Raw genomic sequence first — 18450 nt, forward strand, 5'->3', positions numbered from 1 at the left:
CACCGCCGCAGTCTCCGGCCCTTCCCCGACGTCTGACCCGGCATCACTGCCTCCGCTCTGCTGGCCGCGCCCCCACGCCCGACCCGCCCTTGCTCCCTCCGTGCTCACCTCCAGATCCACGCCTGGTAATATGGATTTTCTAATTTGGACGCTGCCTGTTGCTGCCCATGTAGCCTGACGTTGAGAGCGCAATTCGTCAATAAACAGGTACTTCTCCAGAACGCCGCGAGACCACCGCCTCCACGACCGAGCGCAGTGACCGACGACCGACGCCTACAGCATCAGGATGGTGACCGCCGAGGCCGCGATGGCGGTCGTGAGGGCCGCACGCCCCGTCTTCATTTCCGCCCACGATGGCATCGCGTTCGCTGCAAACGCCGCGTTCCTCGCCGACGGATACTCCCTCTGCGCCGCCGGTCCAGCCGCGCTCATGGATCGCCTGCCCGCAGGTGCGTTCCGCCTTACGCCCTTAGCCCTAGGGGTTATGTTATGTACGTATATATGTGTTTTTTAGTGTGAGCGTACTGTAGTCTGCTAGTTAGGATTTGACAGACCCCATGTTTAGGGCTCCTGTTGCATATCTGATGATGATTCTCGGTGTGAGAAAAGGCTGGAAGCGTATGCCTCTGCGGCAGGGACGTGTTCACGTTATATAGATCGATCAGAGATCAATCGAGAGGTACAGGTTGCCTAGGTTATTACAGAGACTTGATCCTCACGTAAAGCTATACAGGAGATAAGGAGGAGTCCATCCATAATAACCTAGCTAGGATTACAACAGAATACAATATGTGTACACGCCTTTATACATGATGTTTAACACTCCCCCTCAATCACAACTATCTAAGTTGAGATTGCGTCGAAATGCCTCTAACTGTCGAACCGTGAGAGGTTTGGTGAATCCATCTGCCACTTGATCACCAGTAGGTATAAACCGAATATTTAACAATTTATTTGCTACCCTTTCTCGAACAAAGTGGTAGTCAATCTCAATGTGCTTCGTCCTCGCATGAAAAATAGGATTAGCAGATAAATAAGTGGCACCAAGATTATCACACCAGAGAGAGGCTGATTTGGGATGTGGCACACCCAAATCTGTCAAAAGATTCTGAACCCAAATAATCTCTGCAGTAGCATTAGCAAGTGCCTTGTATTCAGCTTCCGTGCTTGAACGAGACACAGTTGCTTGTTTACGAACAGTCCAAGAAACAAGATTACTGCCAAGGAAAACTGCAAAACCACCAGTAGACCTTCTGTCGTCAAGACAACCTGCCCAGTCTGCATCTAAAAAAGCACTGACTAACATAGAATTTGACTTGACAATTTTCAATCCATGAGACGGTGTTCCTTGCAAATAGGGAAGAATACGTTTCACCGCAGTCCAATGCACACTAGTAGGATCATGCAAGAACTGACAAACTTTATTGACTAAGAAAGAAATATCAGGTCTAGTTAAGATCAGATACTGCAATGCACCTACAATGCTGCAATATCTGGTGGAATCTTCCCCTCCAAGTGCATCACCATCATATAAAGACAACTTCTCAGAGACAGATAAAGGTGTAGTGACAGGCTTACAACCTTTCATATCAACACGTTTCAAAAGATCTAGCAGATATTTTCCTTGAGACAAAACAATGCCATTTGAAACAGGTTTTACCTCGATGCCCAGAAAATAATGCAGACTGCCCAAATCCTTGAGTGCAAAGTCCATGCGCAAATCATGAAGGAGAGCATCAACTGCTTTGGCAGAGGAACTAGTGACAATTATATCATCAACATAAATGAGCATAAATATGGTGATCCCATGCCGATGATAATGGAACAAAGAGGTATCTGCTTTGGATGGAGAGAAGCCAAGGGATTGAAGCTTAGATGACAAGCGAGAATTGTTGGAAATATGCCCTAGAGGCAATAATAAATTAGTTATTATTATATTTCCTTGTTCATGTTAATCGTTTATTATCCATGCTATAATTGTATTGATAGGAAACTCAGATACATGTGTGGATACATAGACAACACCATGTCCCTAGTAAGCCTCTAGTTGACTAGCTCGTTGATCAATAGATGGTTACGGTTTCCTAACCATGGACATTGGATGTCATTGATAACGGGATCACATCATTAGGAGAATGATGTGATGGACAAGACCCAATCCTAAGCCTAGCACAAAGATCGTGTAGTTCGTATGCTAAAGCTTTTCTAATGTCAAGTATCATTTCCTTGGACCATGAGATTGTGCAACTCCCGGATACCGTAGGAATGCTTTGGGTGTATCAAACGTCACAACGTAACTGGGTGGCTATAAAGGTACATTACAGGTATCTCCGAAAGTGTCTGTTGGGTTGGCACGAATCGAGACTGGGATTTGTCACTCCGTGTAAACGGAGAGGTATTTCTGGGCCCACTCGGTAGGACATCATCATATGCGCAATGTGACCAAGGAGTTGATCACGGGATGATGTGTTACGGAACGAGTAAAGAGACTTGCCGGTAACGAGATTGAACAAGGTATAGGGATACCGACGATCGAGTCTCGGGCAAGTACAATACCGCTAGACAAAGGGAATTATATACGGGATTGATTAAGTCCTTGACATCGTGGTTCATCCAATGAGATCATCGTGGAACATGTGGGAGCCAACATGGGTATCCAGATCCCGCTGTTGGTTATTGACCGGAGAACGTCTCGGTCATGTCTGCATGTCTCCCGAACCCGTAGGGTCTACACACTTAAGGTTCGATGACGCTAGGGTTATAAAGGAAGTTTGTATGTGGTTACCGAATGTTGTTTGGAGTCCCGGATGAGATCCCGGACGTCACGAGGAGTTCCGGAATGGTCCGGAGGTAAAGAATTATATATAGGAAGTGCTGTTTCGGCCATCACTGGTAGAAAAAGGGCCTATAGTCCCGGTTCGTAAGGGCCTTTAGTCCCGGTTCCGGAACCGGGACTAAAGTGTCGGTACTAATACCTCCCCCCTTTAGTCCCGGTTCAATCCAGAACCGGGACTAAAGGCCCTCCACGTGGGCATTGCGCAGAGCCCAGTCAGGAGACCCTTTGGTCCCGGTTGGTGGCACCAACCGGGACCAATAGGCATCCACGCGTCAGCACTTCTGTGGCTGGGGTTTTTTTTTAAGGGGGGGGGGGTTGGGGGTTTTGCGGGGTTAATTTAGATGTTTCATATATTGTGTTAGCTAGTTATAATTAATAGAGAGAAGTGTCCTCTCTTATGTCCGTGCTTGGTCGACGCTACGTACTATACATACGTATATAGAGAGGACTAGACACGCTAGCTAGCTAGTAAGCAAACAAAGGAAAAGGAAGATCGTCATGAACATATATGCATATATACAGAGAGAAGTTATATCGACCACCTCTCCTTCTCCGAGAGATTGGTCGAACAACAAGTTCTCGTATATCTATCTGACACTACCGGCTACATATATACAATAATTATCTCTTACAAATGTAATCATACGGACTCAGGGTCCACATAGAATTCTCCGTCTTCAGGGATCACGTGGTCAAGAAAGAATGCCGCCAATTCCTCTTGAATTGCTCGCATGCGAGCTGGTGCTAGGAGTTCATCCCGCTTCCGAAACATCTAATTTGAAGAAGGGGGTCGATACATACATATATATATATATATATATATATATATATGAATGAATGAAACTCAACACAAATGATGGTAATAAAATAAAATTGTGAATGTTGTTTATTACGCACTTCATATTGTTCGTCAGAGTAGCCCCGCTCACAGGTCGTGTGGCGGATGGACTCGCAAATGTAGTATCCACAGAAATCATTCCCTTGTTCCTGCCACAACCACTTTACAAGAAATAGAGGTCAATCAAACTGATAAGCAAGAATGCCAAATGGTATTGATCAAACTAGCGCTTGAATCAATAGGAGATGCGCGGAACATGCTACTATAGTACTTACTTTCGGGTGTCTAAATTGCAGCTTCTTCGGGAGTCCCGGAGCTTTTTTGGTGAATTTTTTCCAAACCCTGCCAGACAAAGAAAACAATTACTTGATATATCAGGAAATGAACAAAGTTGCTGATATGTTGGATAATGATCGATTTAACTTACTTCTCGAGCATTTGAGTCATGTCCGCATAGTCCTGGGCTTTTCGTCTTGAGTCTAAGACAGTTACTACTCCCTGCTCAAGCTTAATCTCTAGGAGAATATAGTGGAAACTGCACACGCATGCATAACTCATCAATTACATTACTATAACCTTGACTAATACATAAGGGAAACCGAATATGCACAAGACAGTAACACTCACTTGAAGTTGTAAGGAAAGAGTATTATATCTTTGTTTTCATTTATTACCAACGATCGTAGCAAGTTGGCCTCGGTAGCTGCGACATGAAATTTAACCTGAGTTGCATCTATGATATTTGTGTTAATGAACCCAATATCACCGATTTGTCTTTTCTTCAATTCGACGATCTTCAATCTGCATAATATAGTGAGGATAATTATAAATACATGCAATGAAAGAGCTGAGCTATATAGAGAGACTTAATGACAGAAGTAGTACTACTTACAGACAGTAGCAGGTGACCGTTGCTTTATCGAGGGCCAATTGATTGAAAAACTGAAAGAACTCCTCAAATGGAACAGGCAACAGATCAATTCCAACGAGGTCATGCTCCGGTTTAACTCTCGCATACAAAGTACTCCTCCCCCCAGAGTCTCTACAGATTTTCAAGTACCAATCATGCAATCTTCGCATCATCGTTGATAGAGATCTTTCATCTTTGACGAGAGGCTTCCCGTACTCGTATCTTTGTATCTGCACGTCCATGGGTTCATAATGTACTTCGTCGGGCAGGTAATCTGCAAGATTGCTATAACCGGGCACCATCCTCGGATCATTATCGACGTTGTGGCTAGGCACCTTGAGCGGGGGGCACGATTGCTTCACTTGTTCGCCGAGCTGGGCAATTTGTTTCCCAGCTCGTCGTTCTTTCAGCCTTTGATCACTGACAGTACTTCCCGACCGCTCCGCTTCGGCAAATTCCTTTCCAATAATGCGGTCATAGTTTCCTTTCGGCGAATCAGACTTCGGTGGTTTTGCCAGGGCAGCCAGAGTGCGCTTCACTTTCACCCGATCTACCTTCTCCTCCGGAGGTGGATGTTTCTTTGCTTTCACCCCTTCAAAGAATTTCTTCACTTCTTCTCGCACGATCTCGGCATTCTCCTCCTGGGTCCTCTCGTATGGTAACTTCTCTCGAGTCTTCAGAGAAGGACCGAATCAGTATGTCCTCCCGCCTCTGGTTGTACTACTAGACGCCGACCGAGCAGACGTAGCGGTTGTCTTCTTTACTTGCTTAAGAGGCGAAGGAGAAGGACTACGACGCGCCGGAGCAGCTGGAGCGGCGGCAGGTCTCTTTCGCCCTTGCTGACGAGGCGGAGAAGGAGGAGGCTGACTGCTCGGGCGCGTCGGCGCAGGCGGAGAAGGAGGCGGAGTGCCGCCGCGCGCCGGAGAAGGAGCCGACCGAGGGCCCTGATCGTCACTCGCCGGAGGAGGAGGCGGTGGAGGCGGAGTGCCCTGACTCGCCGGAGGAGGAGGAGGAGGCGGTGGCGTCCAGTTCGGAAGGTTGATGAGCTCCTTCCGCCATAGGCATGGAGTCTTCAGAGCAGACCCCAGCCGAGTCTCCCCTTCACCGGTAGGGTGGTCAAGCTGGAGGTCCTCAAATCCCTCTGTTATCTCATCCACCATCACCCTAGCATATCCTTCTGGAATCGGCCGACAGTGAAAAGTTGCGCCGGGTTCAGTAGGAAAAACAGAGCCAACAGCCGCCTTGACCTTCAAATTCATCCATTGCGTCATAAGGTGGCAATTTTGAGACTCTGTTATAGCATCCACGGGATAGCTGGCAGGAGCCGTCAAGGCATGCTCCGGCTGAAGCAGCTTGGTGGAAGCCACGCTGCTTCTGCGCTGAGATGGCAGGGTAGCTTCGGGGGAGGCTTCGGCAGTACGTTTGCTGCGATTTGCTTCTCGTTCCTCTATCGCGTCTACCCTTGCTTGCAGCGCCTGTATTTGGGTCTGCTGCACTTTTTTCCTCCTCTCATGGGATTTGTAACCGCCTGCGTCCGGAAACCCAACCTTCCACGGAATGGAGCCTGGCGTGCCTCGTGTCCGTCCAGGGTGCTCAGGATTCCCGAGGGCCATTGTGAGCTCGTCGTTCTCTCTGTATGGAAAGAACGTCCCTTCCTGCGCTGCTTCGATATACTGCTTAAGCTTACTGACTGGTATGTCCATTTGATCGTTCGTCCAAATGCACTTCCCTGTTACAGGGTCCAGTGTTCCGCCAGCCCTGAAGAACCAAGTCTGGCAACGGTCTGGCCAGTTAATTGTCTCTGGTTCGATCCCTTTATGAACCAGATCATTCTCAGTCTTGGACCACTTAGGCCGGGCTACGAGGTAGCCACCTGACCCCGTGCGATGGTGAAGCTTCTTCTTCGCAGCATTTTGCTTGTTTGTCGCCGACATCTTCTTACTATTTTCCGATGTCTCGTGGGCCACAAATGCGGGCCAGTGATCTCTGATATTCTCATATCTGCCCTTAAATTCTGGTGTCTCATTATTTTCGACAAACTTATTCAGCTCTTTCTTCCACCTCCTGAATAGTTCTGCCATCCTCTTCAGAGCAAAACACTTGATTAATTTCTCTTTAACTGGGTTCTCTGGATTATCCTCAGGCGGTAGGGTGAAATTTGACTTCAGCTCAGTCCAAAGATCATTTTTGTGCATATCATTGACATAAGAGACCTCAGGGTCTTCTGTAGCCGGCTTAAACCATTGCTGGATGCTTATCGGGATCTTGTCCCTAACCAGAACCCCGCACTGAGCAACAAATGCGCTCTTTGTCCGGAGGGGTTCAATAGGTTGGCCGTCGGGCGCGATTGCTATGATCTCAAACTTTTCATCCGAGCTCAACTTTTTCTTCGGGCCTTGTCTCTTTACCGAAGTTGTGCTCGATCCGGAGGGCTAGAAAAAAGAACAAAGACTTAATTAATATGTGTACATACCAAAACAATGAATGCATCAATCAGCTAGTCAGCATAGGCTTAACTAATATATATACCTGGCCGGACTCGGTTCGGTCACCGGAGCCGTCCTCATGTTCTTCTTCTTGCACCGGCATTAGGTCACCGTAGCCAGCTTGTTCACCCTCTCCTTCCAGACCATCGGTTTCGTTGAGAAACAACGAGATGGCATCACTTCCTTCTGTGATTATGTCCCTCAACAACGCTTCTTTTGTTGCTTCGTCTAGGGCGGTGTCCATAGTTTCTACAAATATTTACAACATGGCAATTATTATTCAAACATGATAGACGGATATATTAGTGCCAAACGTAGAACTAGCTACCTAATCATAGTAAGCTATCGGGAGGGGGTATATATCGACAACGACGACACTACATCTATGTCCCTCGACGACCCTCGTTCCCGATAAAAAAAAGAGGAAGAAGAAGAAAAATAAGAGGAGAAGAAAGAATAGAGGAGAAGATCTCCTCTATTCTTTCTTCTCCTCTTTTTTTCTTCTTCCTCTTCTTTTTTTATCCTCTTCTTCCTCTCATGTTCGATAGGATCGCCGAGGGGTCGGGAGGTTGCGTAGTGTCTCAGGATTCAACAAAACCATGTCTTCATCATTAGGCGAAAGAAACATGTGCATGATGGTACGAAGCTCTTCAAAGTTGTTCTGGAACGGACTCCCGGATAGGATAATCCGCCTTTTGGTACAAAGTTCAGCAAGAGCCTTCCGAATATCGCTATTTGGAAGGCCTTTGCTGAATTGGTACCAAAAGGCGGATTATTCTATCCGGGACTCCATTCCAAAACAACTTTGCAGAACTTCGTACCAACATGCCCTGGTTACTTCTGGCTAATGATGAAGGCATGGATTTCTTCAATACTTTGACACTAGGAAACCTCTCTCAACTTCGGGCTAATAAGAATAAGAAGAATAAGAAGAATAAGAAGAAGAAAAGAAGAAAAAAAAGAGGAGAAGAAGAAAGGAATAGTGGAGAAAAGAGAAAATAGAATATATTCTATTTTCTCTTCTTCTCCACTATTCCTTTCTTCTTCTCCTCTTCTTTTTCTTCTTTTTTCTTCTTCTTATTTATTTCTCCTCTTCTTTTTGGTAGAGGAAACCCTAAATAGCTAGCAAGTTTCGTGGGTGTGAGATACATGTGGCCTTCGGTGTCGGACACTACATCCACGTCCCACAAGTGACGTGGGCGTCGAAGCCCGCGCCACTTGTGGGATGTGGGTGTAGTGTCCGACACCGACGGTACTTGTATCTCACACCGATGATACTTTCTATTTAGGGTTTCTCCTCTACCGCTCCTCGACCTCTCGACGACCCTCGTTCCCGATAAAAAAGAGGAAGAAGAAGAAGAAAAAGGAAGAAAAGAAAGAATAGAGGAGAAGACTTCCTCTTCCTCCTCTCCTCTTCTTCTCCCTCTTCTTCCCCTTCTTCCTCGCCTCTCTCATGAATGTCCGACGTTCTCGACCCCCCCCCCATGTGTCGAAGAAAAAAAAGAAGAAAAAAAAGAAGAGAAGAAGAAAGGAGTAGAGGAGAAAAGAGAAAATAGAATATATATTCTAATTTTCTCTTCTTCTCCTCTATTCCTTTCTTCTTCTCCTCTTCCTTTTCTTCCTCTCCTCGTCTTCTCCTTCTTCTTCTCCTTCTACTAATAGTGTTCCCGGGTGAACCGGAGGGGGACATTGGTCATATTTTCTACGAATGTTCTATATACATACATCCATCGATATCATTCCATACATACATATACATCTACATTATATATGAACAAAAAAATATCGAAATTCATCATACATACATGCATCTACAGTATATATGAACAAAAATTATAAACTTTCTCCCCAACTCATACATACATACATACATACATACATCTACATCATATCAATATTTTGCAAATTTGGAGCAGGGAAGGAAGGAGAGGATGGGCTACCTCTCCCGGAGGGATCGGGGAGGAGACGCGGGCGGCCGGCGTCGGGGGCGACGGCGACGAGGACGGGCTCGGGGTCGGCGAGGGCGAGGGCGACGGCGGGGCGCGCTTGGCGGCGGCGGACGGCGGAGCTCGGGCCGGGGGCGCGCGGGGCAGGACCTCGGGGGCTCGGGGACGGCGGAGCTCGAGGGCGAGGGCGAGGGCGACGGCTGGGCGGCTCGGGGTCGGCGACGATGGCGAGGCAGGGCGCGCTCGGGGGCGGGGCAGGGGCAACGGCGGCGACGGCGAGGCGAGCAGAGGGGCAGCCTGGCGGCGATCGAAGAAACTGTACCAAAATTTTCACAAGTGTGGCTTATATAGACGGAGCATTGGTCCCGGTTGGTGGCACCAACCGTGACCATTGCCCCCTTTAGTCCCGGTTCGAGCCACCAACCGGGACCAAAGGCCTCTTTTCGGCAGCCCAAAGGGCGGGAAGCGAAGGCCATTGGTCCCGGTTGGTGCCACCAACCGGGACTAAAGGGGGGCAATGGTCACGGCTGGTGCCACAAACCGGGACCAATGCCACCTTTAGTCCCGGTTAGGGCCACCAACCGGGACCAATACCCTTGTGCTGCCCCGCGCCCATAAGTTTAGTCCCACATCGCTAGTTGACAGCGCCCAACACCAGTTTATAAGCTCTGCTGCTTCCTCCCTCTCGAACTCCTCTGAACAGCAGGCCTATGGGCCTAATTTGACACTGCTTTGCCTGTTGGCCTATTGGGCCTTCTGCGGGCCTGAATCCTGGCCCATGTAGGGTTTCTAGTCGTATTCAGGCCGTGGAGGCCCAGTAGGTGGCATTTTTTTTGGTTTTTTCTTTTTTATTTCTATATTTTTTTGGTTTTTTATTTTTTTTATTTCTACTTAAAACTAAATACTTACAGTTTTTTAGTGATTTCTTTCTGCTTTTAGGTCACAAAAATTATAAATTTTCTGTTAGTGCCATTAGTTTTAAATTTTAAATAGTTTAAATTTGAATTTTTAAAAATTTGTGTGAATCACTAGTTTATGAATAACTTTACTATAAAATTAGAATTTTTTTTCTATTTATTTTTTATTTCTACTTAAAACTAAATACTTACAGTTTTTTAGTGATTTCTTTTTGCTTTTAGGTCAAAAAAATTATAAACTTTCTGTTAGTGCCATTAGTTTTAAATTTTAAATAGTTTAAATTTGAATTTTTAAAAATTTGTGTGAATCACTAGTTTATGAATAACTTTACTATAAAATTAGAATTTTTTTCTTCTTTGCTATTTATTTTTTATTTATACTTACAATTAAATACTTATAGTTTGCTTTTAGGTCACACAAATTATATTCTTTTTGCTATTGAAGAATATTATAGTTTTATTTTAGTTGATCATAACATAATATTTTAATTGATTGTTTTTATTTTCATAAAAGTTTTGTAGTTCATTCTGTTTGCTATTAATTCATTCTTTGAGCTAAATGACTCTGAAAATGGAAAGCATTTCAAAATGAACTCTGAAAAGGTTGAAAGTTGGCATGGTATCATCATTTCACCCACATAGCATGTTCCAAAAAGTAGAGAGGGTTACGACAAAAACTTGATGCACTTCGTGTACAAAATGGACAATCACTTTCGAAGTATCAAAGTATCGAACCATAAGACATGAAAGCATTTCAAATGAACTCTGAAAAAGTTGAAAGTTGGGATGGTATCATAATTTCACCCACATAGCATTTGCTTATTGTGGGAGAAAGTCTTCACTTTTTCTTCGCTTGTGTCATTTGCTTATTGCGCCGTAACCATGGATAATCTTCATTGTTTATCAGGATGCTTGGGTCAGCCTTGACATTGAAGGGAGGAATTTCATGGAACTTTTCATAATCTTCAGACATGTCTGTCTTGCCGTCCACTCCCAGGATGTCCCTTTTTCCTGAAAGAACTATGTGGCGCTTTGGCTCATCGTATGATGTATTCGCTTCCTTATCTTTTCTTTTTCTCGGTTTGGTAGACATGTCCTTCACATAGATAACCTGTGCCACATCATTGGCTAGGACGAACGGTTCGTCAATGTACCCAAGATTTTTCAGATCCACTATTGTCATTCCGTACTGTGGGTCTACCTGTACCCCGCCGCCTAACAGATTGACCCATTTGCACTTAAACAAAGGGACCTTAAAATCAGGTCCGTAGTCAAGTTCCCATATGTCCACTATGTAACCATAATATGTGTCCTTTCCGCTCTCGGTTGCTGCATCAAAGCGGACACCGCTGTTTTGGTTGGTGCTCTTTTGATCTTGGGCGATCGTGTAAAATGTATTCTCATTTATCTCGTATCCTTTGTAAGTCAATACAGTCAAAGATGGTCCCCTGGACAACAAGTACAACTCATCACAAACAGTGTTGTCACCTCTGAGACGTGTTTCCAACCAACTGCTGAAAGTCCTGATGTGTTCACATGTAATCCAGTTGTCGCACTGCTCCGGGTGTTTGGAGCGCAGACTGTTCTTGTGTTCATCGACATACGGGGTCACCAAGGTAGAGTTCTGTAGAACTGTGTAGTGTGCTTGAGACCAAGAATATCCGTCCCTGCATATTATTGAGTCTCTTCCCAGAGTGCCTTTTCCAGTCAGTCTCCCCTCATACCGCGATTTAGGGAGACCTATCTTGTTAAGGCCAGGAATGAAGTCAACACAAAACCCGATAACATCCTCTGTTTGATGGCCCATGGAGATGCTTCCTTCTGGCCTAGCGCGGTTACGGACATATTTCTTTAGGACTCCCATGAACCTCTCAAAAGGGAACATATTGTGTAGAAATACGGGCCCCAGAATGACAATCTCGTCGACTAGATGAACTAGGACGTGCGTCATGATATTGAAGAAGGATGGTGGGAACACCAGCTCGAAACTGACAAGACATTGCGCCACATCACTCCTTAGCCTTGGTACGATTTCTGGATCGATCACCTTCTGAGAGATTGCATTGAGGAATGCACATAGCTTCACAATGGCTAATCGAACGTTTTCCGGTAGAAGCCCCCTCAATGCAACCGGAAGCAGTTGTGTCATAATCACGTGGCAGTCATGAGACTTTAGGTTCTGAAACTTTTTCTCTGGCATATTTATTATTCCCTTTATATTCGACGAGAAGCCAGTCGTGACCTTCATACTGAGCAGGCATTCAAAGAAGATTTCTTTCTCTTCTTTCGTAAGAGCGTAGCTGGCAGGACCTTTATACTGCTTCGGAGGCATGCCGTCTTTTTCGTGCAAACGTTGCAGGTCCTCTCGTGCCTCGAGTGTATCTTTTGTCTTCCCATACACGCCCAAGAAGCCTAGCAGGTTCACGCAAAGGTTCTTCGTCACGTGCAGCACGTCGATTGAGGAGCGGACCTCTAGGTCTTTCCAGTAGGGTAGGTCCCAAAATATAGATTTCTTCTTCCACATGGGTGCGTGTCCCTCAGCGTCATTCGAAACAGCTAGTCCACCGGGACCCTTTCCAAAGATTACGTAGTGTAAATCATTGACCATAGCAAGCACGTGAACACCGGTGCGCATGGCGGGCTTCTTTCGGTGATCTGCCTCGCCTTTGAAATGCTTGCCTTTCTTTCGACATTGATGGTTGGTCGGAAGAAATCGACGATGGCCTAGGTACACATTCTTCCTGCATTTGTCCAGGTATATACTTTCAGTGTCATCTAAACAGTGCGTGCATGCGTGGTATCCTTTGTTTGTCTGTCCTGAAAGGTTACTGAGAGCGGGCCAATCGTTGATGGTCACGAACAGCAACGCCTTAAGGTTAAATTCCTCCTGTCTGTGCTCATCCCACGTACGTACACCGTTTCCATTCCACAGCTATAAAAGTTCTTCAACTAATGACCTTAGGTACACATCAATTTCGTTGCCGGGTTGCTTAGGGCCTTGGATGAGAACTGGCATCATAATGAACTTCCGCTTCATGCACATCCAAGGAGGAAGGTTATACATACATAGAGTCACGGGCCAGGTGCTGTGATTGCTGCTCTGCTCCCCGAAAGGATTAATGCCATCTGCGCTTAAAGCAAACCATACATTCCTTGGGTCCTTTGCAAACTCATCCCAGTACTTCCTCTCGATTTTTCTCCACTGCGACCCGTCAGCGGGTGCTCTCAACTTCCATCTTTCTTTCGATTCTCACTGTGCCATTGCATCAACTTGGCATGCTCTTCGTTTCTGAACAGACGTTTCAACCGTGGTATTATAGGATCATACCACATCACCTTCGTAGGAACCCTCTTCCTGAGGGGCTCGCCGTCAACATCACCAGGGTCATCTCGTCTGATCTTATACCGCAACGCACCGCATACCGGGCATGCGTTCAGATCCTTGTATGCACCGCGGTAGAGGATGCAGTCATTAGGGCATGCATGTATCTTCTCCACCTCCAATCCTAGAGGGTATACGACCTTCTTTGCTGCGTATGTACTGTCGGGCAATTCGTTATCGTTTGGAAGCTTCTTCTTCAATATTTTCAGTAGCTTCTCAAATCCTTTGTCAGCCACAGCATTCTCTGCCTTCCACTGCAGCAATTCCAGTACGGTACCGAGCTTTGTGTTGCCACCTTCGCAATTGGGGTATAACCCTTTTTTGTGATCCTCTAACATGCGATCGAACTTCAGCTTCTCCTTTTGACTAATGCATTGCGTCCTTGCATCGACAATGACCCAGCGGAGATCATCATCATCGGGCACATCGTCTGGTTCCTCTTGATCTTCAGCAGCTTCACCCGTGGCAGCATCATTGGGCACATCGTCTGGTTCCTCTTGATCTTCACCAGCTCCCCCCGTTGCAGCATCACCGTATTCAGGGGGCACATAGTTGTCATCGTACTCTTCTTCTTCGCCGTCTTCCATCATAACCACTATTTCTCCGTGCCTCGTCCAAACATTATAGTGTGGCATGAAACCCTTGTAAAGGAGGTGGGAGTGAAGGATATTCCGGTTAGAGTAAGACCTCGTATTCCCACATTCAGTGCATGGACAACACATAAAACCATTCTGCTTGTTTGCCTCAGCCGCATCGAGAAACTCATGCACGCCCTTAATGTACTCGCGGGTGTGTCTGTCACCGTACATCCATTGCTGGTTCATCTGCGTGCATTATATATAATTAAGTGTCCAAATTAATAGAAGTTCATCATCACATTAAAACCAAAGTGCATACATAGTTCTCATCTAACAACATATAACTCTCCAGAGCATCTAATTAATTAAACCATACATTGAAACTATGTAAAACATTTCAATGCGAAAACAAATGCGATCATAATCGCAACCAAGGTAACAATTGATCCAACGGCATAATGATACCAAGCCTCGGTATGAATGGCATATTTTCTAATCTTTCTAATCTTCAAGCGCATTGCATCCATCTTGATCTTGTGATCATCGACGACATCCGCAACATGCAACTCCAATATCATCTTCTCCTCCTCAATTTTTTTTATTTTTTCCTTCAACAAATTGTTTTCTTCTTCAACTAAATTTAACCTCTCGACAATAGGGTTGGTTGGCATTTCCGATTCACATACATCCTAGATAAATAAAATCTATGTCACGTTGGTCGGCATAATTTTCATAAACAATAAATGAACCAATAGTTATGAAGATAATATACATACCAAATCCAAATCATAGACAGGACGAGGGACGACGGGGGCGGATACCAAAACCATCGCACTATATAAGATGCAATAATAAATGTAAGAAAATGATACAAGTATCTATCTAAACAGACAAGTAAGAATATTTTTCCTTTCAGAAGGAAGATAAGAACAAGAGGCTCACCACGGTGGTGTCGGTGATGAGATCAGCGCGGGTGATTGACGGCGGTGAAGACGGGGACGGGGCGTGACGGACCGCTAAATCTAGACAAATCTCGAGGAAAATGGAGCTTGGAGGTCGAGCTTCGAGAGGAGAAAGTTTAAGTAGTGTGGCTCGGGCATTCCATCGAACACCTCATGTGCATAGGTGGTGAGCTAGAGCACCACAAACCCCTCCCCTCGCCGGCCAGAGAAAAACAGAGCACTGGAGTGCTCTGCTCGCGGGCGAGGGTATATATAGGCACCTCATTGGTCCCGGTTTGTGGCAAGAACCGGGACTAAAGGGCAGCCTTTGGTCCCGGTTCAGGCCACCAACCGGGACCAATGGTGGTGGGCCAGGAGCGAGGCCCATTGGTCCCGGTTCGTCCCACCAACCGGGACCAAAAGGTCCAAACGAACCGGGACCAATGGCCCACGTGGCCCGGCCGGCCCCCTGGGCTCACGAACCAGGACCAATGCCCACATTAGTCCCGGTTCTACATTGAACCGGGACTAATGGGCTGAGCCGGCCTGGACCATAGCCCTGTTTTCTACTAGTGCATCGGGACAAGTTTCGGGATTATCGGTATTGTACCGGGACCACCGGAGGGGTCCCGGGGGCCCACCGGGTGGGGCCACCTGTCCCGTGGGGCCACATGGGCTGTAAGGGGTGCGCCTTGGCCTAGATGGGCCAAGGGCACCAGCCCCAAAAGCCCATGCGCCTAGGGTTCCACATAAGGGAAGAGTCCCAATGGTGGAAGGCACCTCTAGGTGCCTTGGGGGGGAGGGAAACCTCCCCTTGGCTGCCGCACCTAGGAGATTGGATCTCCTAGGCTGGCGCACCACCCCCCCTTGGCCCTCCTATATATAGTGGGGGAGAGGAGGGACTTGAAACACCCCTTATGCCTTTGGTGCAGCCCCTCCCTCTCTCCCAAGTTCTTCTCCTCTCCCGTGGTGCTTGGCGAAGCCCTGCAGGATTGCCACGCTCCTCCACCACCACCATGCCGTTGTGCTGCTGCTGGATGGAGTCTTCCCCAACCTCTCCCTCTCTCCTTGCTGGATCAAGGCATGGGAGACGTCACCGGGCTGTACGTGTGTTGAACGCGGAGGTGCCGTGCGTTCGGCACTTGATCATCGGTGATTTGGATCACGACGAGTACGACTCCATCAACCCCGTTCACTTGAACGCTTCCGCTTAGCGATCTACAAGGGTATGTAGATGCACTCTCCTTCCCCTCGTTGCTAGTCTCTCCATAGATAGATCTTGGTGACACGTAGGAAAATTTTGAATTTCTGCTATGTTCCCCAACAGTGGCATCATGAGCTAGGTCTATGCGTAGTTTCTATGCACGAGTAGAACACAAAGTAGTTGTGGGCGTTGATTTTGTTCAATATGCTTGCCGTTACTAGTCTTATCTTGATTCGGCGGCATCATGGGATGAAGCGGCCCGGACCGACCTTACAGGTACTCTTATGTGAGACTGGTTCCACCGACTGACATGCACTAGATGCATAAGGTGGCTAGCGGGTGTCTGTCTCTCCCACTTTAGTCGGATCGGACTCGATGAAAAGGGTCCTTATGAAGGGTAAATAGCAATTGGCATATCACGTTGTGGTCTTTGCGTAGGTAAGAAACGTTCTTGCTAGAAACCCATAGCAGCCACGTAAAACATGCAAACAACAATTAGAGGACGTCTAACTTGTTTTTGCAGGGTATGCTATGTGATGTGATATGGCCAAAAGGATGTGATGAATGATATATGTGATGTATGAGATTGATCATGTTCTTGTCAAGGGAATCACGACTTGCATGTCGATGACGAGACAACTTCAAGAAGACATGATGATGGAGATCATGATGATGGAGATCATGGTGTCATACCGGTGACAAGATGATCATGGAGCCCCAAGATGGAGATCAAAGGAGCTATATGATATTGGCCATATCATGTCACTATTATTTGATTGCATATGATGTTTATCATATTTATACATCTTATTTGCTTAGAACGACGGTAGTAAATAAGATGATCCCTTACAACAATTTCAAGAAGTGTTCTCCCCTAACTGTGCACCGTTGCTACAGTTCGTCGTTTCTAAGCACCACGTGTTAATCGGGTGTGATGGATCCTTACGTTCACATACAACGGGTGTAAGACAGTTTTACACATGCAAAAACACTTAGGGTTAACTTGACGAGCCTAGCATGTACAGACATGGCCTCGGAACACAGAAGACCGAAAGGTCGAGCATGAGTCGTATAGAAGATACGATCAACATGAAGATGTTCACCGACGTTGACTAGTCCGTCTCACGTGTTGATCGGACACGGCCTAGTTGACTCGGATCATGTAATCACTTAGATGACTAGAGGGATGTCTATCTGAGTGGGAGTTCATAAAAATGAACTTAATTATCCTGAACATAGTCAAAAGGATTTTGCAAATTATGTCGTAGCTCACGCTATAGTTCTACTGTTTAGATATGTTCCTAGAGAAAAATTAGTTGGAAGTTGATAGTAGCAATTATGCGAACTAGGTCCGTAAACTGAGGATTGTCCTCATTGCTTCATAGAAGGCTTATGCACTTAATGCACCGCTCAGTGTGCTGAACCTCGAACGTCGTCTATGGATGTTGCGAACATCTGACATACACGTTTTGATAACTACATGATAGTTCAGTTAAACGGTTTAGAGTTGAGGCACCGAAGACGTTTTTGAAACGTCGCAAAACATATGAGATGTTTTGAGGGCTGAAATTGGGATTTCAGGCTCGTGCCCACGTCAAGAGGTATAAGACCTCCAACGATTCTCTTAGCCTGCAAACTAAGGGAGAAAAGCTCAATTGTTGAGCTTGTGCTCAGATTGTCTGAGTACAACAATCATTTGAATCGAGTGGCAATTGATCTTCCAGATGAAATAGTGATGGTTCTCCGAAGTCATTACCACCAAGCTGCTAGAGCTTCGTGATGAACTATGATATATCAGGGACATATATGATGATCCTTGAGATATTCGCGATGTTTGACACCGCGAAAGTAGAAGTCAAGAAGGAGCATCAATTGTTGATGATTGGTGAAACCACTAGTTTCAAGAAGGGCAAGGGAACAAAGGGATACTTCATGAAACGGCAATTCAGCTGCTGCTCTAGTGAAGAAACCCAAGGTTGAACCCAAACCCGATACTAAGTGCTTCTGTAATAAGAGGAACAGCCACTGGAGCAGATTTACCCTAGATACTTGGTAGATGAGAAGGCTGGCAAGGTCGATAGAAGTATATTGGATATACATTGTGTTGATGTGTACTTTACTAGTACTCCTAGTAGCACCAGGGTATTAGATACCGGTTCGGTTGCTAAGTGTTAGTAACTCGAAATAAAAGCTACGGAATAAACGGGGACTAGCTAAAGGTGAGCTGACGATATGTGTTGGAAGTGTTTCCAATGTTGATATGATCAAGCATCGCACGCTCCCTCTACCATCGAGATTGGTGTTTGCGTTGAGCATAGACGTGATTGGATTATGTCTATCGCAATACGGTTATTCATTTAAGGAGAATAATGGTTACTCTGTTTATTTGAATAATACCTTCAATGGTCTTGC

The 18450-nt window shown here is 46.1% G+C and overlaps 1 protein-coding gene across 2 annotated transcripts in view; it reads left to right on the top strand.

The window, feature by feature from the left end:
• The first annotated feature begins 286 nt into the window (after positions 1 to 286).
• LOC125516451 (putative proteasome inhibitor) overlaps positions 287 to 18450 on the top strand; it is a 34603-nt gene continuing 16439 nt past the window's right edge. For both annotated transcript variants that reach the window (XM_048681889.2, XM_087528297.1), the window contains exon 1: positions 287 to 449. In XM_048681889.2, the coding sequence (XP_048537846.2) occupies positions 287 to 449 (163 nt within the window). The remainder of the gene's footprint in view (positions 450 to 18450) is intronic.

Source organism: Triticum urartu, chromosome 6A, assembly GCF_056163025.1.
Source record: "Triticum urartu cultivar PI428250 chromosome 6A, HENAU_Tu73, whole genome shotgun sequence".
In the NCBI taxonomy this organism is placed as follows: domain Eukaryota; kingdom Viridiplantae; phylum Streptophyta; class Magnoliopsida; order Poales; family Poaceae; genus Triticum; species Triticum urartu.